At 40.8% G+C, this 24,455-nt stretch overlaps 1 protein-coding gene across 2 annotated transcripts in view; it reads right to left on the reverse strand.

The window, feature by feature from the left end:
* Positions 1-24,455, reverse strand: part of ATRN (attractin) — a 225,780-nt gene that overhangs the window by 104,816 nt on the left and 96,509 nt on the right. For both annotated transcript variants that reach the window (XM_075931018.2, XM_075931019.2), the window contains exons 15-21: positions 22,601-22,782; positions 19,303-19,519; positions 16,706-16,891; positions 13,275-13,508; positions 12,458-12,595; positions 7,303-7,396; positions 1,876-1,928 (exon numbers count right to left, since the gene is read on the reverse strand). In XM_075931018.2, the coding sequence (XP_075787133.2) occupies positions 1,876-1,928; positions 7,303-7,396; positions 12,458-12,595; positions 13,275-13,508; positions 16,706-16,891; positions 19,303-19,519; positions 22,601-22,782 (1,104 nt within the window). The remainder of the gene's footprint in view (positions 1-1,875; positions 1,929-7,302; positions 7,397-12,457; positions 12,596-13,274; positions 13,509-16,705; positions 16,892-19,302; positions 19,520-22,600; positions 22,783-24,455) is intronic.

Genomic DNA, 24,455 nt, shown 5'->3' on the forward strand with positions numbered 1-24,455 from the left:
ACCTCATTATCCAAGCCTTGGAACCCATTACATCCTACCCTAATAAAATTAACCCAAACTTTTTTGTTGTTCTGGGGAGTGCATGTACGCAAGGTAAAAGATTTATATTTTTCAAGTAGAACATCTGATAAAAACTTCCATCCTAAGAGAATTTGGGGGAAGGGAAATGTGGATGACTACTTGTTTAACTACATTTGCTTAGTTTTTGTAGTTCCACCAAATCTAAGTATCTATCAGAAATGTTTATCAGTATTATGCGAGTTTAAGGAAAACCCAAATCTCTCAGCTGGTAGAACACAGTGTCCCCATTACAGCAGTGTGGAGGAAAACATTCGCTCATCTAGCAAACCTGGTGAACCAACCACACTTTGACTACAGTTGGGTAAAGCAAAGACCAGCCTAAGAGGGTAAAATTGCTACTCTGGCTAATACAGCAAGGCTTTTTCCAAAAGGTGGGTTGGGGTTTGAGACCCGCTTACGGTATATCTTACCTTATTTTTCTCTCTTATCCCACTACCCACCCCAAACACGAAAGACACCTAATTCAGTCCACTGTGGTCTCTAAGGGTATATGTAGACTGCAAGGCTATTCTGGGATACGCGCCCACTATTTTAAAATAATTTTTGAAATAACGGATGCGATATTTTGGCATCCCTGTAAACCTCATCCCACGAGGAATGAGGGTTGTCTCGAAATAGTGCTTTATTTTGAAATTTAGTGCCATGTAGACTCGCCAAATTTCAAAATACCCTATTTCAAAATAAAATCTGAATAAGATAAGCAATTTGTGTAGCGCAAATTGTGTATCTTATTTTGATTTTAGAATGAAGTCTAGACTTGCCCTAATAGGCTCAAGCGAGTACACAATGGACCTAAATCCTTCATGAAGTATTTCTGGCTATCACGACAATATACAGCACTGACAAAATTCATCATCATGCCACCCATATACCGGGCTTCAATATTATCATCAAGAGCCCAAGAAGCCTCCCCCAGCATTAGGCAGTTTTCCCTTTCCCGTGTGCTTGGCAAGGTCAACCTGTTTGACAACCCCACACAAGATTATCTTCAAAACCTATCAAGTCAGTGCTGCTCCTCAACTGTCCAAGCTGGATTTTGCATACTTGGAATTTGCACACATCCTTAGAAATCCTATCTGAAACCTTCACTGTGATGTAATTTAAGATTTTTTTCAGCTAATGTCTTTCTACAAGTTTTGTTCTCAAATATTTAAGGGTATGTCTACACTACCCTCCTAGTTCGAACTAGGAGGGTAATGTAGGCATACCTCACTTGCAAATGAAGCCCGGGATTTGAATTTCCCGGGCTTCATTTGCATAAGCGGGGCGCCGCCATTTTTAAAACCCCGCTGGTTCGAACCCTGTGCAGCGTGGCTACACGGGGCACCAACTAGGTAGTTCGAACTAGGCTTCCTAGTTCGAACTACCGTTACTCCTCGTGGAATGAGGAGTAACAGTAGTTCGAACTAGGAAGCCTAGTTCGAACTACCTAGTTCGTGCCCCGTGTAGCCGTGCTGCACGGGGTTCGAACCAGCGGGGTTTTAAAAATGGCGGCGCCCCGCTTATGCAAATGAAGCCCGGGAAATTCAAATCCCGGGCTTCATTTGCAAGTGCGGTATGCCTACATTACCCTCCTAGTTCGAACTAGCGGGGTAGTGTAGACATACCCTAAGAGTGGTGCAATAAGAGTATCCACTAAGATCCTCTGAATTTCAGTAGGATAATGACAGTATTTCTTAACCCATCTGCATTTAAACAGATGCTATGCCGAGTAAAACAGTTGTAACGTATGTGGTCCTAAATATCCAACTAGACATTTACTACTTTCAAGCAAAGAAAAGCAGTTGTACTTACAATAACATGTTCCTTTAAGTGGATTTCCCTGGTATCGATTTTCTACTTCACACCTAAAAAGAATTTTTTTTAAATCAATAATGGTTTTCAGTCTTATTTTCTCTTTTTTTTTTGGTTTGAATCTCTATCCATTTAAAAAAATTATACAACACAGCTTGAGCGGAGAAGATAACTGTATACAATTAAAAACAAAAGGTGCACGTCTGAAGCTGTAATGAGCTATTGAAGAAACCATGGAAACTTGGAAGTTAGAGTAGAAAGCAATGAAACTCAAGTATGAAAATTACAGGAAGGAGAGGTGACTCTCCTTGTGCAGTAATTGGAGTTCTTTGAGATGTGTACCCCTGCAGGTGCTTCATATTAGGTGTGCATGTGAGCTGTGCCTCTGATCAGAGGATTTTAGCAGCAGTGCCCCTTTTGCTCACACCTGTACCCTACCCATCCCTGTGCCCCGTACGAAGGCTTCATAGGGCTGAGTGGAAAAACTGTTCTCGGTTTCTTCTCTAAAACAAAACCCACACAGGAAGTTCCTAGGCAGAGGTGGTAAAGGGTGGGTAGTGGAGCACCCACAGGGTCCACCTTGACGAATTTCAGTTATTGCACAACATGAGTAAGGTCTCCTGCCCTGAACAGAATCCCTGTGGGCTTTCCACTTCAGGTGACTCCAATTCAATAATCCTTTGAGGAGATAGAAGTTTGGGAACAGAGCCCATCACAGATCGTGCATATTTAAGCCAACAGAACATCTCTGAGATTCAGACAGTGATCTAGTAGAGTGGGCACTCACTCTTAAGGGAGATGTAACAACAAAAAACAAACAAAACCACAGCGGGCAATAATACACCCAGGAGATACATCTAGAAAGTTTCTGAGTAAAGATCAGTACTCGACCTATCTGCAATGGAAACTAAGTCTGGGGACTTCATGAAAGGCCTAGACCTATCCAAGTAAAACGATATTGTTCTCAACAGCTAATGTATGAAAAGATGACTCCTAGGCTATGTCTAGACTGCAGGCTTCTTTCGAAAGAGGCTCTTTCGAAAGCATCTTTCGAAAGAGCCTCTTTCGAAAGATCGCGTCTAGACTGCAGGCGGATCTTTCGAAAGAGCAATCCGCTTTTTCGAAAGAGAGCACCAAGCGAGTCTGGATGCTCTCTTTCGAAGACGCCCTATTTACATTGAAGAACGCCTTCTTTCGAAAGAGGAACTTTCGAAAGAAGGCGTTCTTCCTCATAAATTGAGGTTTACCGCCATCAAAAGAAAAGCCGCGTTCTTTCGAATTAATTTCGAAAGAACGCGGCTTGAGTCTGGACGCAGGGGAAGTTTTTTCGTGAAAAGGCTACTTTTCCTGAAAAAACCCCTGAGTCTGGACACAGCCTTAGTGTACAGGGATGCAACTTAGGAGAAAAAACAAAAAGATGAATAGTTTGGTTAAATGCCAGAGGAAATCTTGGGTAAGAATGTTGGAGGAGGTCATAAATAGCTTCTTAGAGAATAAACTTGAGAGGATCTGCAGTTAGATCCCCCATCTCCCATTCCTTTGAGCAGAAATGACTACCATCAAGAAGGTCATGTTGATAGAAAAATATTGCAGCGAGCGTCTAGCTCATGGCTCAAAGGGCTGTTTCATGAGATGTTTACTTGAGAGGCTGAAACCCCAAAGCAGCGTATGGGCTCTCATTTGTGGGGAAAGATAAATTCCTTTATGGATCTCACTGTGGTTAGATAGTGAACAAGCACATGGAAAGCTGTTATTGCTGCTAAATTAACCTTGTTGGAAATCAGAGGCACCTACATTTTTGAGATTCAACAGGCAGTTGAAGAAAAAAAATGATTGGACAGAAAATAGCACTGGTGACAAAGATTATAACTTCTCCATTTCTGATCGTAAGTATGTCTATTAGATTCCCTTCTGCTGTTTAACAATATCTTTGTACCTCTGATGAGCATATAGTCACTTGTCCAGAGAACCAATAAAGAACCAAGATGGGGGTAAAAAGTCTAACCCACATCCGGAGACAACCTTGGAAGTTTTATATCTGTATCTGCCACTGAGGATAAGAGGCGAGTCTGATAAGGTTCGGAAACCAAACTTACCGGTATCTTGGCCAATTTTGGGGCAATCAAAATTATTTTGGTTTGGTCATGTCTGTTCTTGAATACAATAGAGTTGAAGCATTTGTATAGAGAAGACTTTGTCCATGTAACGAAAAAAGCAGCTCCTAGAGACTGGGGATCAAGACCCTCTCTGGAACAAAACTTCCTGAACTTTGTGCTGTGGCCAAAACAAAACAAAAAAAAAACCCACCCTCTAGAACAGTGGTCTCCAACCTTTTTACACCCAAGATCACTTTTTAAATGACAGACCAAGCCAAGATCTACCGCCCCGCCCCTTCCTTTAAGCCCCGCCCTCTCTATTCTCCTCCTTTCCATCATTTGCTGTCCCCAATCCTTATACTGCTACTTTAAAAAAAATTCCCACCATTCCTTGCAGCTACTCACCTATGCTATTGCTCGGGCTTAATGAGGAAATCTAATGTAAATGTACTGCGCAGGCGCACAGTTCAGAGAGGGCTCAAGAGCTACTCTTAGAGCCCCTGAGATCTACTGGTAGATCACGATCTACTGGTTGGTGACCACGGCTCTAGAAATTTCCAGCTCAGGAGTGTTTTATTAAGCACTCAACAGTCTAACTCCTCTCTGAAATTTAGGGTCAAATATCTGCTCAGATCACATACCATGGTGTTTTGTACACCTGGGAGGTAAGAAGTCCAATGACTATCCAAAGATTTACTGCTCCGAGGCAAAGTGAGAGGAACACACTCTACGATAAATCGATTTAATATATGCATGCTAAGTTGTCTACCATGATATTGGTGCACTCCTTTTTGAGTAGGGGAAGGAAGTGGAAGAAAGCATTTTTGGCCACTCTTAATTCCAACAGACTGAAGTGTAAGTAGTATGCCTGTTGTGGCCATTTTCCATGGCCCACGTGAGGATCTCAGCAAGGCCAATGGAGGGATACCATAAGGCATGAGGAGAAGATTTCACTGCTGATCATCCCAAAATTTGGAAGGCAAGAGTCTGGGGTCCTGCCTCTGCAACAGGAAGCAATGTCTCCTATAGATCCTTGAATCAACAGGTCTGAGTTTGAGTCATAATGCTCTTCCATCTTGTACGAGAAGTGTAAACCCCTCCTCGGGGAAAGTTCAAGAAGAGGTAAGTCTGCCAGGAACAAAGGCAATTGGTGAACCAGCCAACCTCATTACTGAGAGGTGTCCAGAGGCTGCAAGGAGCAGACACTCAGGCTCATTTGGTACCATGACATCCTTCAATTACTGGAATTCCTACGGAACTGGCTCTGGAGAACTCAGTATCAGCAGTGATGGTGTTGAAGGGGTTGAGGATTGCATTGAAGGTGGTCTCCTGGGAGTGGAAGTCTTTGGTGCCAAGTATAGGACTTAGCTAAAGTACCTAAAGTACTCAGATGCTCACTACCACTCCTCTGAGGGCCTAATATCTCTGGTAACCAGACCCGCTTGAAAGGGAACTCTGTTTTGCTCTTCTTATCTCCCTTGTTAAGCTTAGAGTGAGAAACTCTCAGTGCTGGCAGCATGATTATCAGTGCCTCTGCCAAAGAGAGCCTTGGAGATCCGCATTCTAATTCCATCTTCTCCTTGGAAGCAGTCAGTGACCATGATCTCAATGACAACAGAGCACTCCCATATATGGAGGGTCCCTGCACAGAGAATGTTTCCTCATAGATGCCAGGATCTGAAGCTCATTTTAAGGACTGCTTCATCATTAATTGTATATATTTCATCTCCCTGATTTTGCAGGAATTTTCTTTTGAAAGAAAACATACTTTACACTTGCTGGTGGGTGCACAATTGGTTAAAAGACTAAACTCAAAGAGCATAGAACTGTCCAGTTGGGAGGTCAGGGTCGGACACATGTAGTGGGGTCCCAAAGGACTCTGTCCTGGGCCCAGTACTAGTTAGTATTTTCATTAATGACTTGGATAATGGAGCAGAGAGTATGCTCATAAAACTTACTTGATGACACCAAGCTACCACTTGGAAGGACAGGATTCAAATTCAAAACAAATGTGATATACTGCAATCCACAGGAGGAAATTCAATAAATACAAGTGCAAAGTAATTCACTTAGGAAGGAAACATCAAATGCATAACTAGAAAATGAGGAATAACCGTCTAGATGGGAATACAGGGGGAAAAAAAGGGATCTGGAGACTGTAGCAGATAGCAAATTAAATATGAGTCAACAATGTGATACAGTTACAAAAAAATATGAATGTCATTGTCATGTGCATTACAAAGAATGTAGAGAATAATGCATGAGAAGTAATTGTCCTTCTCTAATTGGCACTGGTGAAGCCTCAGCTGGAATACTGACCCCAGTTCTGGGCCTCACATATGAAGAAAAAAGGGGGGAATGGACAATGTTCATACAAGAGTTATAAAAATTAAAAGGTTTTTAAAAAATGAGGAAAGATTCAAAGAATCAGGGATTTGAGCGAATACAACTGAGGAAAGACTGTAGGAGCATGACAGATAGACCAAGATACCTGAGGAGACCACACCAACGACTTCTGATGACAGGGATGTGATAATCCTCAATACGTTAAGTGTGAATATAAAAAGAGAACGTGGTCAATTGTTCTCCAAATCCACTGAAGAAAGCACAAGTAGTAAAGACCTTAATCTGCAGCCAAGATGATTTAGGTTGGATATTAGGAAACCATTTCTAACTGTAAGGATAGTTAGAACCAAAACAAGGGAACCAAGGGAGGTTATGGAATTCTCATCATTGGAGACCTTTTAATAACAGGTTGGACCACACATGTGAAGAATGGTGTAGATTTAGTTGGCATCACGTCCATGTAGGGGGCTGAATTTGATGACTTCTGAAGGCCCCTTCCAGCCCCATATTTCTATGATTACAGTAGTGCTTAAAAATAGGTTTCCCATTATGCTAGGTGCTGTACAAACATAAGTCAGTCTCTGTCCCACAGAGCTCAAAACACCTCAGGTAAGACAGATGAAGAATGAGGTCGTATGAAATCTCTTTACACCCTTACACTTTGTGACCGTTTACACCTCACTGTACTCCTTTAAAACAGAGTTTGCTCAAATCTTTCCAACTTATTTCGGATTGATCTACATTTCCTACACATTGTTCTCCAACCCTGTAGGAACTGCTTAGAGTGCCCTAAAACGAGAATTTATATTTATTTAAAATAATTATGGATACATGCAGCAGTATCTAAATTCTGATAAAAAAGTTAGTTAAATATTAGCACTGGGAAACATGCATAGCCATACTAAATACCCACAATTTTCAATATTTAGAATTAGTTTATGCACCGCCTTCAATTAGCAAACCTTTATAAGAAATGGCAACTCACAGTTGACACTCATCTCCTTTAATTCCTTTGGTAGTACAGAAACACTTTCCTGTGTTTGTATTACAGATGGAGGCATGCCCATTACACTTACAAGCTGTGAAGGAGATAAAAAAGTAGTTTTGAGTAAAAGTCAGGATAGGTTTGTTTATCATAGAATCACAGAACACTAGAACTGGAAGGGACCTCGAGAGGTCATCAAGTCCAGTCCCCTGCCCTCGCAGTAGGACCAAGCACCTAGATTGTTCCTGATAGATGTCTGTCTAACCTGCTCCTAAATAGCTCCAGTGATGGACATTCCACAACCTCTTGGGCAATTTATTCCAGTGTTTAACCACCCTGACAGGTAGGAAGTTTTTTGTCCTATCCTCAGAGACCAAGGAGAACATTTCCCACCCTCCCTCCCTGTGACAGCTTTTTAGATATCTGAAAACCATTATGTCCCCTCTCAGTCTTCTCTTCTTCCAAACTAAACAAGCCCAATTCCTTCAGCCTTCCTTTATAGCTCAAGTTTTCTAGACATTTATTTTTGCTGCTCTTCTCTGGACCTTCTCCAATTTCTCCACATCCTTCTTGAAATGTGGTGCCCAGAATTGGTCAATGTTTACAATACCAAACAACAAGATTATTTTACTCAGACTCCTGACAAACATTTGGGAGAACAGCTCTGAGAACAAGTCAACACCTCTACTCTTCTTTTGGGGGCGGAAGGTTTCTCCAGGAAAAACAAAGATTTAATATTCCTGGTTTTTCCCATGTTAGTCAGTTTTCTCTGTATTTATTTGGAAAGGTACAAGAAAATTTTTCTTTGCAGTTAATTTAATACAAGTCATACTTTCATAGATTCTAAGGCTAGAAGGGATCAGTGTAATCGTGTCGTCTGATCTATATATTGCAGGCCAGCGAACATATCCAAAAATAATTCTTAGAGGATATCTTCCAGGGAAACATCCTATCTTTGTCAGTGTCAGAGAACCCACCCTGGCTCCTTGTAGACTGTTACATTGTTTAATTACCCTCCCTGTTAACAACCTATTCTTATTTAAAGTCTGAATTTGTCTTGATTCAACTGTCACCCTCTGACTAATTTTAGATCTTTCTTTGCTTGACTGAAGAGTCCCTTAGTAAATATTTGTTCTGTTAGTATCTCTTACAGATTTTAACCAACTTACTCCTTCACTGTCTCTGTTAAAATCAACAGTGTATGGCTATAAAGCATGTTTCCTGATTGTTTAAGAACTCTCATGGTTTTTCACTGAACCCTCTCCAATTTATCAACATCCTTCATGTTATCTGAAATTAGATGAAAAGCTATCCCAGTTCCTTTCAAATGGTCTCTAGATCCTTTTGTGAGCTGTCCACACAAAGAACTGAAAGGAAGGCTCATATTTGTGTACCTCCACAAGTGATAGCACTCGGTGCATGACAGGGAAATATACATGGCTTCTTGAACGAATACTGAAATACATAATTCCAGGAGTATAAAAGCAGTTTCTTCCATCTCCTGTTGGAACAGCGTTCCTCTACTCGTTGGAAATTATTTGACCTTATCAGGGTGGATTGGTTTAAATTAAACTAATTTACACCACTGATTTTCATCATGATTTAAATAGGCAAGCAAAAACCTTTGATTTAAATCACTAATTTTAATTGTATTTTGCATTTGTACTTTTTTCGTCAAAGGTTAAGTCTCTTTAATTCATTCAAACAAGCTTAAACGTGCTGAATGCATAAGAAAAAATATAAAATTTTATCTAAATATTTTGCATGTAAAACTAACTGATTTATTAGACTGAATTATTAGCTGTAATCAGCCAACTGAACTGATTGTTCTAGTCACCCTGCCCTTCAAGATTTTAAAACTACAGGTTGTACTTCCTTTAACTGAGACTCTTCGGTCCAGCAACATCCGTGGTCCGGCAGGACCAGGGATGTTCCTGGACCTGAGAGCCCAGTTATAGGGCGGTTGGGCTATGGGACAGGAGCAAGGCGGAGGGAGCTGGCAACTCACCTGCGAGCCCCGGGAGGGAAGGGGAGTGTGGGGGAGGCACGCAGCTGAGTGGGCTTTCCAGCGGAGAATTCTGCTCCCTAGGAGGGACCAGGAGGGACCAGGGGTTGGCAGCGGCTGCAGAGCTTCGGCCCTGGCCACAGCCAAGGAGCGCCATATCTGGCTGCAGAGCTCTGGGTTTGGTAGTGGCTGTGGAGCTCAGGGTCCAGCAACGGCTGCGGGGCTCCAGCTGTAGAACTCAGGGTCTGGCTGCAGCTGCAAAGCTCTGACACCGACCATGGAGCTCGGAGTCTGGCAGCGGCAAGTAGGAGCCCCAGCCTGTGGAGCCATGGCCAGGCAGGCAGCAACAGTGCCAAGCTGGAGCCCCTCCCTTGGTCCGGCAAATCCCCCCGTCTGGGTCCGGTCAGGTCCCAAGGATGCCAGATGAGGGAGGTCCTACCTGCAGTAGATCTCATACTCTTACAACTATCCATAAATTCAAAGAGGAAAACAATCTTTCCGGCTTTTTCAACTCCTGATTTTTTTACTTCTAAATGAACAAATCATTAAAAGTGAAATGATTAAATAAACTGAAAACAAGAACTTCATCTGCATAGGAACAAGAGATTACTGGTGTCAAACACGGATTTAGTTCCTCCACAAATGGGTTTCAGATGCTTAGGCAGTGATTTCCACCAATTGAGCAGTTCGGTTTTCTTTAAAATTTGACAACCAACATACATGGCTTATTATTTCTTCTGAATTTTCTTACGAACCACAGATCAGAACTCCCATAGAGCAGAGCTCCTCTGGCTTTTTCCACAATGACGACCACAAAATACAGAGATTCTCTCAGGGACAATCTGCATTCTCGTTCACTGTCATAAGGGCAAACTCCCGCCTCATGTATGACTGTATAACATCTCAGTGGCAGCTACTGCCCCATTCGCACGGATAAGGAAAGGATTTGTGCAGTTTGACTGCCTTTCAGTGCAAGTTGCCAATTCATGGGGGCAAGCGGAGCTCCTTATCACCAGCCAGGTACCTGGAACATCAACAAATGTTCCAGCCAGCACCATTTTAGGATCTTTGCCAGAAAAGAAACATATCTGATCTCACAGATAACAGAAGTGCCCAGCGAACGTCACAGTCTCTGGCTCGTCTCTTTTTATTCATTACAGAAAACTCTTCTTGGGGGAAGTTTCCTGGAGGTAGGGATAGGTGGGAGGATGCTCTCTAAAGACTGACTGGAAACCTTCCCCTGCGTGCCTCTTTAAACCTTAATCCTCGGGCTGCAGATCATGGGACTCAGCACTGGAATTATCAGGGTGTGCAGCACAGAACCAGCTTTGTACAGCTGATCAGAGTAGCTCGGCCAAGGCAACAGGAACACGAAGATGAGAGTTCGGAAGAAGATGGAGATGGCTGTGAGGTGGGGCGTGCAGCTGGAGATGGCCTTGTACCTGCTCTGTTGAGAGGGGATCCTAATGAAGGCTGTAAGGATGCACTGAAAAGATCAGCAGAGTCAGGAAGGACCGGACACCAACAACATAAGCCAAGGCTAGGATAACCACCTCTGTGCTCTGAGTCTCAGAAGAACTTCACCAGTGGCATGACGTTGCAAGAGAAACCGTCAACCTAACTGGCTCCGCAGAAGCACAAAAGGTTGTACGACACATGAGCTATAATATAAGCTGTTTCTGTATGATCCTCAGATAAACAGGCTGGTCCCTACCCTTCAAAAAAGCGTACATTATTCTATGTCAAATTGTACATCGAATTCTGTGTCTCAGAAAAATACTAATTCAGGAGTTAGAACTAAATGCTGGGAGTAAAACGCATGCCTTTATGCCTTGGCCTGCCAGCTCATTCGCCGATTCATTGCATCGCCTGAGCCACTCATAACTCACTCTCTCAATGCACCCTACGTGAAGTCATTTTAAGAATACCAGCAACAATAATTCCCACATGTTGCATGGTCTGCTGTTATATTACGTATATATCATCAGACCTACCATATTTATTTCCCAGTACCTGTTTGCCTAAAAAATACCTATTTTGGCAACCAGTATCTTACACTTTCAGAAAGCTTTCTATTCTGAAGGACCTCAAAGCAACTTTCAATATTAAATGTAATTCCAACAGGGATTCATTGACTCTACCCCAGGTAGCCAGCCATTTTGCAATGAAACAAGGCAATATTTTAACAATGCACAGCAGTCTGATGATAAATAAAACAAAAGGAAGAATTTAGATATTTTACAGTAAGGGACAAATTCCAGTCTAATTAGCTACCACGACACTGGGATTAATATCACTCCTTTAAAGGAAAAAGGAACAATAGAATTTTTAAATGATCCACAATGGCTTACGAAGTTGAAAAATGGAAGAGATCATTACGATAATCTAATATGACATCCTGAACACAACAGGTTTCAACAAATGATTCCTGTGTTGTGCCCAAAACTTTGGCTGAAGTAGAGCATCCTTGTTAGTAGGACATCTAATCTTGATTTAAGTAACTCAAGTCTTATGTTTCATCTGAAAGAAGACATTTCCTGCAGTAAACTTCTCCTCAGCAAAAATAACCACAGTCCGGAAGTCTGTACAACCTTAATTTAGCTCCCCTGGGCCTGTTATGCTAATTGTTTTTAATTACAAACTCCCATGCTATTTTCGTCTCCCTAGGATTCCTCTCTCATTAGGCACAAAACATGGTTTTAGGGATGTTGAAATGTGTTTAAGTAACCGTGTAACTGCTGAAAATTTCAGTCCTTACATGCGAGGGGCAGGCAGCTCCGTAGGAGCTGGTGTACCTGTGTGTAACCATGAAGATTAACCTATGAGCCCAGGTTCATTGGTTAACCATGGACATGGTTACAGTTTCACATCCTTAATGGGCTGCACCCCTTATTCTGCCTCTCCCATAATTCATATAAACAGAAGGGCTGAATTAACATTGAGAAGACAGCCTTCAAATTTGGCATTTCCTAATTGTTGAGTGCTTGACTTTGCAATGTCAATGTATTTTAATTTAGTTAGGATATGGAATACATGAGATGGTCTACACTGTGAGGGACCGGATGAGCATTCTGATACTATAGTGACAAATTGCAATGTAACACCTCCTGAGATATTGACTGTAAATAAAGATCTTGCAACTTCACTTACACTGGCATGTTCCTCCATTGGTAGGGTCGCCATAGTATCCAGATATACAAGTTTCACAGTGTTTGCCAGTTGTCAGGTTCTCACACTTTTCACAGATGCTTTCGTTGACACACTTACTGTGCCCATTGCACTGGCAGGCTGAGGGAACAAAGAGATACTTGGTAGTTGTGCTCAAACGCAGCGCTTCACACAGTGTCCAAAGAGCCCCGCCAGAGTCAGCCTCTTAGCCGAGTTATAAAGGAAACTACCGCAAGTTCTGGATTGTGAAGTTCCGGTTCCCAGGCTATGGGCTGTAACCTCGGAGATCATCACAAAGATGATCCTTCCCAATTTAAAAAGGTAAAGCAGCACAAAATATAATTGTTTACCACCGTATACAATAGAAATAGTGTTCGGACTAGGCTGGACGCAACACTTGGGAAAGATTCATGGAATTGGAGGGAGGAAGTTACATAATTCTGGGATCTCCACTACATAATTCCAAGAAAATATGCTGCATAAGAAACTGGGCATTCCTAATAATCAGCTCAACATGTTGGTTAGAAAACTGGAACTGTATTGCTTCTCACCTCCATTCACCCCTCCTATTTAATATACTCAAAAGTGATTAATATAAAGACTAAGACACTGTAGTCTGGGTGTAGATTCCTGCTTGAAAAACAAATGTACATTCTTTGAGCATTTTCCACTATTTCTCCTTAGTTTAATAACAGAACAATATAATTTATTATTTTTAAGCATTCCATCTTTCATCCTGAGTGTAAGTTTTATCATTTCTGAAATGTTGCAATTATTAAAAACAATTTTGCTAAGTTACCTGGACACTGAATAAAAGACCAGTTGTATTTGTTCTCTGCTGGACACATGCTGACATTAAGGATGGGTTCCATGTAGTGTTTTCCTGTTGTTGATGGAGACGGTATCTTTACTGGGCCTCTGTAGGAGCCTTCCATGCACTTCCCCTTTCCGGTATTACTGGGATCGGTACACCAACCACAACCCGGCTGTTCCAAACAGTGACCACATGTGCAGTAGCCGGAACAGTTTTCAGCTTTGAAAATAAATGTCCAGCGATAAAAGAAACCATTGCATACCTCACAAGTTAATATTTGAAATATGAATCTTTGTACGCCTTTTACTGACTTTCGTACTGATCCTTACAAGCTCAAATCAACATCAATTCTCAAGTTCTAAAATATATTTATCATTTATTTCTATTGGTGTATTTAATCTGACAATCTCAAAACTTGCTTTTCAGGGTTATTACAGACTACATAAACCTAAAAAATGGACTGATATCCAAATGAGTAAAGTAAGGCACAGAGTCTAAATCATTTAACCAATTACAGAGCAAGCCAATAAACAGCAGAGAAAAACCCCACCCACCTCCTTTTTAAAAATTAAAGAATCCACACACTAAAATGTTAATTCTAATGTTAGAATTAACTATATTAATTATAACCACTTTGCTTACAATAAAAAATTAGAAATATGAGATCTGCGCTCTCCAAATGAAGGAAACCCAAATTTAATATCAGAGGGGTAGCCGTGTTAGTCTGAATCTGCAAAAGCGGCGAGGAGTCCTGTGGCACCTTATAGACTAACTGAACTGTAGGAGCATAAGCTTTCGTGGGCAAAGACCCACTTCATCAGATGCATGTCAAATTTAATGTGATTAATCAAGGAGATGTACCCTATTTATACATGAGCCATACTCAGTCTACTATCACATGCTTCTATATCAAATAGAAACCTAAATTAGGAAGTGTTATGAAGGGAATTTGTTCTCAGTGTACCCTTCTCCACAACGCCACTTTGTAAAACTTGAGCACAGCACCATGCAGACAGACAAATTTTGAATGCAAACTTGACAGTTAGGGTGTGTCTAGACTACAGGGTTTCATTGACAAAAGTGGACTTTTGTCAACAAAACTATACTTGCGTCTACACTACCGCTGAGTTCTGTCAACATAATGTCGACAGAACTCGGCAGTTTTGTCGACGGCAGTAAACCTCATTCTATGAAGAATAACGCCTTTTGTGGACAGAGTTCTGTCGACAGAAGGCATTATTGCATCTACGCTGTCCTTTGCGTCTACACTCTCACGTCGACAAAGTGGCTTGCTTTGTCGACAGAACTGGATGTAGTCTAGACGTTCTTTGTTGACAAAGCCTCTGTTGACAAAAGCCTGTAGTCTAGACGTACCCTTAGGGTTTATATGGAATCACTAATGGAAGGGTATTCTATCCCTCGAGGTATGTGATGATCCCTCAAGTCCAACACCCTGCTGAACAAGGATGTAAATTACACATACCCATTAGATAGTCTTCAGTTCCTAGTTAATAAAGGTCACTCTTTCAGTGAGGACATAGAAATTGTCTTATTTGCAGGATCAAACTCAATATTGTGCTCTTCTATTTCAATACACAGTTTCATTCAATCAAAAATTTCATCATGAATAACTTGAAGAAAGATTTGCTGTACTCAGAAATGACTATAATGCCTTTCTCTCTGAACTATTTAATTCTTGGCAGAGTTTGCATTTTGACTTCAGAGAAAGAACAATACCCTTCCATTACTTTGCTCCATTCAATCACATCTCCTATCACTTGACTCATCTTTACGCATGTGGACTAAAAATACCGACTCCCAGTTTATGAATTAATGATTCAAAAGTAATCATTTTACAGTATGTCTAAGCAATTTTCATACTCAAAGGAAGAATGAAAAGAAATAGTGTAAAACAAAAAATGCAATGTGCTAGCCAGCTTCATACAGAACTGTATTATCAGACTTCATGATCAGCCTCCAGCAGTTCCTAGATACTAGAATACTCAGTGCCCTAATTTCCCCTTCTCAAATTGTTTCACTATAATTCAGTCCTCCCCGTTAACTACACCCTTTCCTATCATCAATGATCCTGCCCATTGCCGCAAGGCTCCAACACAATTCTATAACCTTCTTAAGGTTTCATGCCATCCTAGAATGAGACCCTTGATGGGCTTGTACGGGGAGATTTCGGCAAATCCAGTAATGTGCCTGAACCACTACTGCTTAAACTTTAGCAATTACGTGAACAGGCCCAAATTAGACCCAGACTGCGGCTTCCACATGACCAAAGTCAGGGAGGGGGAAAAAAAGGGAGTGTAAGTGCCACAAAGATGGCAGCTTAACCCCGTGTCCTTCTTGAGGCCCAAATCTCTAGTGAAATAGCGGAGCTATACATTTAGAAAAATAGGAAGTTTGTCTAAATGCCCTAAGACATACATTCATCAGGACCCCCGAGTCTCTGGAAAAGAAGAAAATGCATCTGGTGAAAGTGATGATCAGAAGAAAACCTCTTGCCTAACCTTTAAAAAGTGCTTGCCTAACAAGTTTTTGAGTGACATGTTATTGTAATACTAATGGATAAATAGGGAAGGAAAGTTTGAGTTAGAGGGACAATTTTGGGGAACATTTGGAGGGACGCCTTGAGAACTCCTTGAGGAATCTTCCATCTGGACCCATCTTCGTCTCCATTGGCAGACGGAAGACTGGCCATTGGAAGCCTGCCCAGTCCCTCAAGAGCCACACTCAACTTCGGTAACTATCGAGGGTGGGGGTGTTTTATTAACCTGTTGCAGACATGTGTAAGTGCTTGAGACTAAATAAAGTTTAGCTTTAAGTGAAAGCACTCTTGTGTTGTCCTATATGTACCATCCATCTATCGGTCGGACAACCGTGTCTCTCCTGAATTATTTCCTGACACCACCTCGCAGAGAGTAAAAGTTACCGAGAGGTTTGGGTTGAAAGAACCCCGGGTAATAGGCTTATCATTGCCATTTAACTTTCAGAATAGTGATCCTTTTAATTCACAGATCAAACTGGACATGAGTATCTTTAACTTATCAAAAATATTTTACATATGTTGTGCTTGTGTAAACAATCAGCAGGACACGTTCAAAAAAAATCAAAACATTCTGTAAGACTTTGATATGTTTTCTTCCCAGAAAAAGTTTTCACAGCCCTATTTGGGAGCCTGTGTTATTTGCTGTTTAAGTTAAGCATGAAGCAGGATTGTGCCTTTCATGAAACGTAGCATGTTCAAGGATTGGTCCTGAAATTTGTGAAGTTCCTCAAGACAAGGATCTGTGATTTCTCTAATACTGTATAACTGCTTATGATCTTGTCGTCTTAAATTTGTTAGCAATTCATGCAAAGTCAAACTTCCTTAGACCATCTTTACAAACACAGAGGAAATTACTTACGTGGACAACTGCTCATGGTGTACCACTCCAAACACTGACCATATGGGAAAGAGGCCACGTAAGCATTTGAATCCACACACTGTTTCATGTTACTGCACCACATGCATTCAGAGCTGCCACTTGTGCATTCTCCACACATCATCCTAAGGGCACAGGGCGTGCGACACTGCTTGGCACTATGGTTAGCTAGGCATTGAGAAACAACACTCAGTGACACATGAAACTATATAACATAATATTCTATTTAGTTTCTGACCATAACAGACCCTTATATACTTGCACAATTTATTATAATAAAAAAAAAAAAGGCGAATCACTCCGCATCAAGCCAAATTCCACAGTTCAATGCAACAAATATACCAGAGCTGGGTAAATACTGGATTGTTTTGGTTTCCTAGTAGCACTGAAAAAAGCTCAGTCTCACGCTAAGCCAAAAATAAAATGTGCTCAAATTTGTTGGCGAATCAGGAAGTAAAAAACAAGCTGAGTTGAATTAAACAACACATTTAGATTAACGTAATTTGAAATTTGTTTGCTCCAATTTTCAGTATTTTGATAAATGCAAAGGAGGACTGGATTCTCAATGTGTGGTAGAGAGAGAAGATGACCTCAATTATCTTCACCCTTTTGATAAGGGTACTTTCTGGGGTTCAATTCTTCCTTCTGCGGATAAAGTATTTGAAATTGGGTCTCCCCCGCTTATGGGATATTCTGATATGGAGCTCTCTCAGGCCATATCTACACCACCAGCTAAACCAGCACCATTGCAATCAATGTAGTGTTACTGATTTAGCGGGTCGGGTGAAGACACACCAAGTCAATGGGAGAGTATTCTCCTATCAGCAGGTCTACTCCATCTCCCCAAAACATATGTTGATGGGAGAGCATAGTGTAGTATAAACACTGCTGTAAGTCAACCTATGTTTTCTTAGTTACGTAACTAAACAAGTGTAATTTAACTCTTACAGCATTAGTATAGGCCAGCTCTCAGGCTCCCCAACTGAATCTGTTCTACTCTGTATCAAACATTAACACATCTCTGAAGCAGGGATATTCAAACTCTGGTGTCTCACACTCTAGGGGAGGACCCTAACCCCTAATCAATACAGTCATTCTCACTCTCTTTGTCTGGCTCAGAGACTATTAATTGTCTTGATGAATGATTACAAATTGCCACTATGCATTTGTCAATGCACTCCTCTGCTTTTGTCAAAATGCCCAGAACTGAAACAAACATTTTGAGTCTGCTCAAAACAAAATGACATTGGAAAAGGTTTTGATATTTTTGGTTTGGTCAAGAAACTATGCGATTAACTCACGCCCAGCCCACTCTGTGAAGTTTTGGGTTGGCCAAAACTGCATTGTTCAGCAATTAGTCATTTGCCAATACAATTAGCCCAACTCTACTGCTAATTGAAAAATCCCTCAAAATTCAGTTTGAGTATTTTTCATCAGTTAGTTGTTGCTGAACTCTGTAATTTCATATGTAAAATGGCTATGATGGTGACACCTGGAAAAACTTTACAATTTGAGATCCAGAGACAACAGGAAATATATAAATTACTGTAATTCAGTTTTCTGTAATTATGAATTATCTTCAGTGCAAATGGAGAGTACAACCTGCATGTCTCATTGCTATTCATATCTTTATAATGCTGTATATATGTTATTCATAAAGTCCTCATCACACTACTGTAAAGTTAACAGTGACAGTATTTTACATGTGGAAAAGCAAGATCAAGGTTAAGTAACTTGACCAATTCTATAGATCAAATATGTATCAATTGTAACTCAAGAATTTTAAGGCTCCTCCTCCTGTGTTTAATCCACTAGGCCCACAATGTGGACTGACCATTCTCAGACAAACAAGAGACCACGTTAAGTTTTAAAGTAGTTATAGACTAGTTTAAAATGCTGTGAGAATGTTAACTTAGAAAACAAAAGAGTCACAATTCAAGTTTCTGCAAATATCTTCATCTCGGACTGTATTCTGCCATAGCACAAAGCAGGGTTTAGAGTGGGTGGCTCATTTAGATTTATGTATTCAGACAACCTTTCTAAAGAATTAAAAAGAAGGCTCTAACTGTTATTCAGTATAACTATTTCAAATGGAGGGTTAATAGACAAAGTGGTTTTAAACATACACAGTTCCAAAAATGATGGAGGACTTTTCCAAAAGCAAATAGCCTCATTTTTCACAGCTTTCATATTTGTCAAACGTCTTGCTCAATTAACTTTAAACTTTGAAAAAATTATTCTCTGACTAGACAACATGCACACACAAAAATTACAGTATAGAGAACTTATTTTTTAGAAAAGAAAATTGTTCCATACCATAATTAACCTGAATTTCACATTCAGATACACAATTGAGAGAACAACAATCTCACCAGACAGCTGCCATTTTTTTTAAATGTCTAATTCTTGAACAGAATAACTAAACAAGGCTATTGTTCAAACTGGTTTGTTTAGTTACTGAATGATGCAAACATTCAATATTTAACTGGTGGGATCTTGTTTGTATTACTAAAAAAATAAATACTTCTCAACTAGTTCCCCACCAAAAAAGACAGCATATTCAGCAGTAGCATAGTTACCAGGCCTTTCACAGACACTGCCATTAACTTGGTTGATACATGTTGCTGCCTTCAAGCCCTGCTGGTAAGGCTCAGCTAAATATCCACAAAATCCAGCACCACTCGGTTCCCCAGGCAGCCACTGGAGCGAGGTGTTTGTAAATGGAGACATGTCTTCCCAGCACCAGTACGACACATTGATCTTCCGCAGCCCAACCCACGGGGTCAAAGTTTTGGGCTAGAGATAAAATAAAGGTTCAGTTGAATGAACATCACAATTTTATCACTTCACAGAGTTAGGAAGCAGGGCTTAAAAAAAAAATAACATCGTGCAATGTGTACGAACCACTCTACCAGATTTGGAGGAGCAAACATTAATTAAGGGCATATTGTTCGCTCAGTCCCAATGGAGTTACAGAGAGCATGAAATGGATAATTAATTTCTTCAGGCATGTGCCTTATTTATCTCATTTAAAGCACACTCCCTCCTATCTCCCAAACTACTTGATACTTTTTTAAATAGCTAAAAATGGTAAGCACTAGAGAGGAGGCACAACGGATTTAATATATTAAACCTGAACTAAAGATATTAAGAGGTGGATAACTGGCTAATAGTGTGGTCGATACAATTTGTATCGACTACGCGATTAGCTGATAAGGGAAGGCTCGTGCCAGGTCTGGAACCAAACCCCACAGAGGCTCTGCATTTTAAATGTAGTAAAATCAACTACACTTAAAACGCAGAGCTGCAGTGGGGGTAACTACCAGACCTGGCACGAGCCGGGACTGAGCCAGGCTTGCTCAGTCCCAGCTTGTGCTGGGTCCAGCAGCCCCTGTCTGCAGGGGCTGGCCAGGAACAGAGGGGATAGATAGGGCCTGCTCTGCCTGGGCCTGCCATAAGCAGAGGCTTCTTCGTGGCAGCCTCTCCTGCCCCCCGCACTGCTGCCTCTGTTGGGAAGGCAGTACTGCAGAAATGGTGCTGGGGGAACCGGCTTTTAAGCTGGCTCCCCACAGTGACAACTCCTGCTCCTCACCCTCCTTGCTGCCTCTGATAAAGAGGCAGCAAGGGGAGGGGGATGTGAGAAGTCAACATGACTACCCAATAAGCCTAGGCTTATCAGGTAGTCGACTACTCACTCACATCCCTCACCTGAACAATCTGAAATTAACAACAAGAGTTGGCCTGAGATGCTTGTAAGTGTACTGTAAAAGACTAGAAATAAAAACGGTAATTTTCTGGGGTGACTGTTACACAGACTGTAACAGTGGCTTAAATACCAGCTACAAATAGTTTATCTAAACAATGAATGGAAAGTTACTGTTATTGAAAGGCCCCACAAAACTATCCACCTACTTCAAACATTTTACATTCACTTCATTTAACCCTGCAACACTTACTAGAGCAATGCAGGCTCTCAATGCCTCTGGAAAAAAAAACAAGCCATGTTCTTGTTGAGGAACTACAAATGAACAGATAAGCTGTGGTCACTCAACTCTTAATGAGCAAGCACACACTCTCAGTAGGTCATTGTCCGAATCTAACCAGCACATCACTGAAAGGCAGAGTTCAAATACCAGGTGCAGTAAGACTTTGTAACACAGCTATTTTTAGAAAATAGAAAAACTTGCTAAAACATACAAATATCAACTAAAACCAAAAGATTTCTCAAGGATCTGCATGGCTTTAAGTTCTTCGCCATTATCAACTCTCTAAGCGATAAAATAACCAGGGGTAAGTGAATGACATCCTTTCTAGAAAAAGCCCAAGTGTTATTAGAGAGTTTATGGGAATAGCCATCAAATGTATTTCTTTATACAGTACTCATCACCATGGTATCTAAAAGCCTGGAGTTTTGAAAATCATGTACTTTAGTGTATTCTATGTTTTTCTCCCTTGCCTCGCAAATGATTTTTTAATGTGTAATCTTGTTTGAAAGTACCTCATACAAAGTTAATAAAAATGGAGCACCCCAGTGTCTTATAACTAACTGTTAGAGTGTTTCATTTTAAGATTCAGGAGGGAGCAAAAGTGGAAAGAAGGAAAACTTCCTATTTCCAATTTAACAATTCCATTTTCTCTTTAGATATTTGTATTCTGTATATAAAGTATGTTTCTAATCTGAAAAACAATATATGATAATGTGCCACGTTTATGGCTTCATTTCTTTCTGTTTAGCATTTTTCAGTTTTCCAATAAAACAATTCATGTCACTGACTACTAGCCTGCACTGAGAGCATGGATAAGTTCTACTCCTGCATCCTCAAAAAAAGGGCTCTTCCAGCTAAATTAGGACCTCAGTTACATCCATACACCACTACTACTGTTACAACCTTAGCAATACTTACACAGCCTATGATCCATGTGTTTGTACAAGCGTAAATGATCAGGGGGAAAGAAATCAATTCTATTGATATACAAGTAGTAATAGATTCCGTATAATTGTTCTTGTTTGTGTTGGCTCTGTAAGGTTAACTGGGAAAAATACTTGCCACTAGAGAAGACATAACAGAATATTTCAAGGGAGCCTGCTGGCGTATAAGACACTTTTCAGAACAGAACAATTTAAACGCTTTGCACTAAGTATCTATGTTGCCCCATGGAACCTTGATTTACAGTCTTGGCTGCCCACATATAGTTTACATGAGAACTACATACAGACATGCTGCAGTCACGTATCCCAGATCAGAAGTGTGTATGTGATTTCATTATGCAAAGATACCCTCGAGGTACCATGTCTATATTAGGAATGTAAAAATGTGCTTAATAATGTAACCGTGTAGCTGCTAAAAATCATGGCAATTACACAGGCTGCAGGCTCTGCAGCACAAAGCAGCAGCAACGAAGCTGCTTCCCTGAGAGCGGGGTCGGCAAGGGCCGCCGGTCATGCTCCCAAGGAGGTTTCGCTGCGAGCTCTACAGCCTGCTCCTGGGGAGCCAGCATCTAACCTGCAGCAGGGGGAGAGGGAAAGCTGGCTGGGATCACCAGAGACAGGGGCTGCCCCGGTGGGCCCTGTGGGGCTGAAGCAGGGCAGGTGAGGAGTTGCTCCAGCCCCAACCAACCAACCAGAACCAATAAGCCTCACCTGTTAATGGCGAGGCTTCCCAGTTAACCCTTTGAATTCCTAGTTTATATTTACCTTACACATTTACTTTCTCTACTATTTGACTACAAAGGTGCCATGAAAGAGGTGGAATTTCAAGAGAAAAAAAAATCAGTCCCCTGGGTTATATATTTATCTTGGTACAAAAGACAGTACCCACAAGCACTGCCCCTATTCAGAGCTCTAATACTCACGTGTTACGAAAGAGTAACACTCACCACAGACTGCATCTTCTGCAGCTCCTTTAGAACAAATTCCACCTTCTTCTGGGTCGTGAGGGATGCCAGTAGAGCATTGGCATTTCTGCAGGTCAATTTAGCATTGTCATAGCTCTCTTTTGTGCTAGCGATTTTCAAACATGAGTTGCCAACCAAATGCCAGTTTGCTCCACAGATATTTTCTATGAAAAAGCGAAACAAATTAATGACACAAAACCCATCAGTTTAAGGTGGTGAAAGTATTCTCCAGGAGAGGCCCTCAGCATTGGAACCTATTCCGTTAGACCGAAAGAGTTTGGTTCACTAACTTTCCTGCCATGCTAAAAGGCACATCTTTTAACAAAGGCTTTTATAGAAGCAGTAACTTGATGAGAACAGATCTTTCAGCAGAAATGGAGTTTTGCTTGGGGTATGCAGCGTAGCTACTTGTTTTTGTTGGATATTTGTCTCTTATTTATGTCAAAGGCACCTTTTTAAGATTTTTGTCAACTGAAAGAAATTTCAGTTGACAAAACTATTGAATATCATCCAACTTCTAAATTCTAGTAGTTTGCCCCTATCCTCTGGAACAGTCAAAACATAGGTAGGATGCTGTACTGCCAATCCTAAGAATTACATTTTTAGTTAGACTCTCTACCCTCAATTATGAAATGAGCTTTAAAATGATTAAATAAAAAATGAATGCATTTTAGATTCTTTTATCTGCCTTCAGGTCCTCGAATTTTTAGAGTGCATTTAGATTATGGTTTCAAGCTCTTCTGCGTAATTATGTGGCCCAGAAATGTTTGTTTTTTCTTTAAATAAAAGCTTTGCTTCTCACATGACTTCAGGTGCTTAAGGCTAAAGAAAAGTGCCAAAATTTGAGAAAGGCAGAATGAAATTATGAAGGCTGGCAATTTTGGAGGTGGGAGGGAAGAAACATTTCTCTGTCAGATTTTTGGATAAATAAAGTATTAATCTGAGGCAATATACTCAGTGCTCTACTTCAGGGATGGGGAACCTAAGGTCTAGGGAACAGATGCAGTCCCCGACTTGCCTGGATCTCGCCCCTGGAGCTCAGGGTTCCACAACTCCCCGCCCCCAGTTTTGGGGAGCCCGCACTAGCACTGCAGCTCCTGCTGTCCCTCGCCCTGACTGATTTTTCTGTAGGTCACCAGCCCCCAGCCCAAAAAAGATTCCTCACCCCTGCTCTACTTCATCTAGCTGTGGGAATATTCAGGATATAGAAGTACTAGAAAAAAATAATCAATTATTTTATAACATCCTCTTGTTTCCCAAATGAATTAATACGGTACCAATCTCACATGAGAACAGATGAAGAGAAAGTACAGTTTGTGATAAATGACAGAGATGCAGCCATGTTAGCCTGGTCTAGCTGAAACAAAAGACACGACCATGCAGCACTTTAATTTGTGGAAGATCTGAGGAAGTGGGTCTGGCCCACGAAAGCTCATCGCCCAATAAACCATCTTGTTAGTCTTTAAAGTGCCGCATAGTCCTGTCTTTTGTGATAAATGAATTAGCCTTAATTAAAATTGGGTCTTATTAAGATATAAAAAAATCTTTTGAAACAATTGTGTAAATAAAGAATAGACAAAAGAAGGAGAAAAGCACATCTGAATCATTTTGCTGGGAGCTTAAGGACAAACTCTTCATCCACTATAACAATATTATTTGGACTGCCAATTAATAGCAGTTAATGCATGTGACTCATGCAAAACAACTTAACTAGATTTAAAAATTGTCATGATTGGCTCCAGGTTAATAGCACTGTTAAACAATAATAAAATAACTATTTAAATTTATTGTAAATATTTTAAATGTTGTTATACAATTCCAAATATACTAATTTCAA

Source organism: Pelodiscus sinensis, chromosome 4, assembly GCF_052426305.1.
Source record: "Pelodiscus sinensis isolate ZL-2025 chromosome 4, ASM5242630v1, whole genome shotgun sequence".
In the NCBI taxonomy this organism is placed as follows: Eukaryota; Metazoa; Chordata; order Testudines; family Trionychidae; genus Pelodiscus; species Pelodiscus sinensis.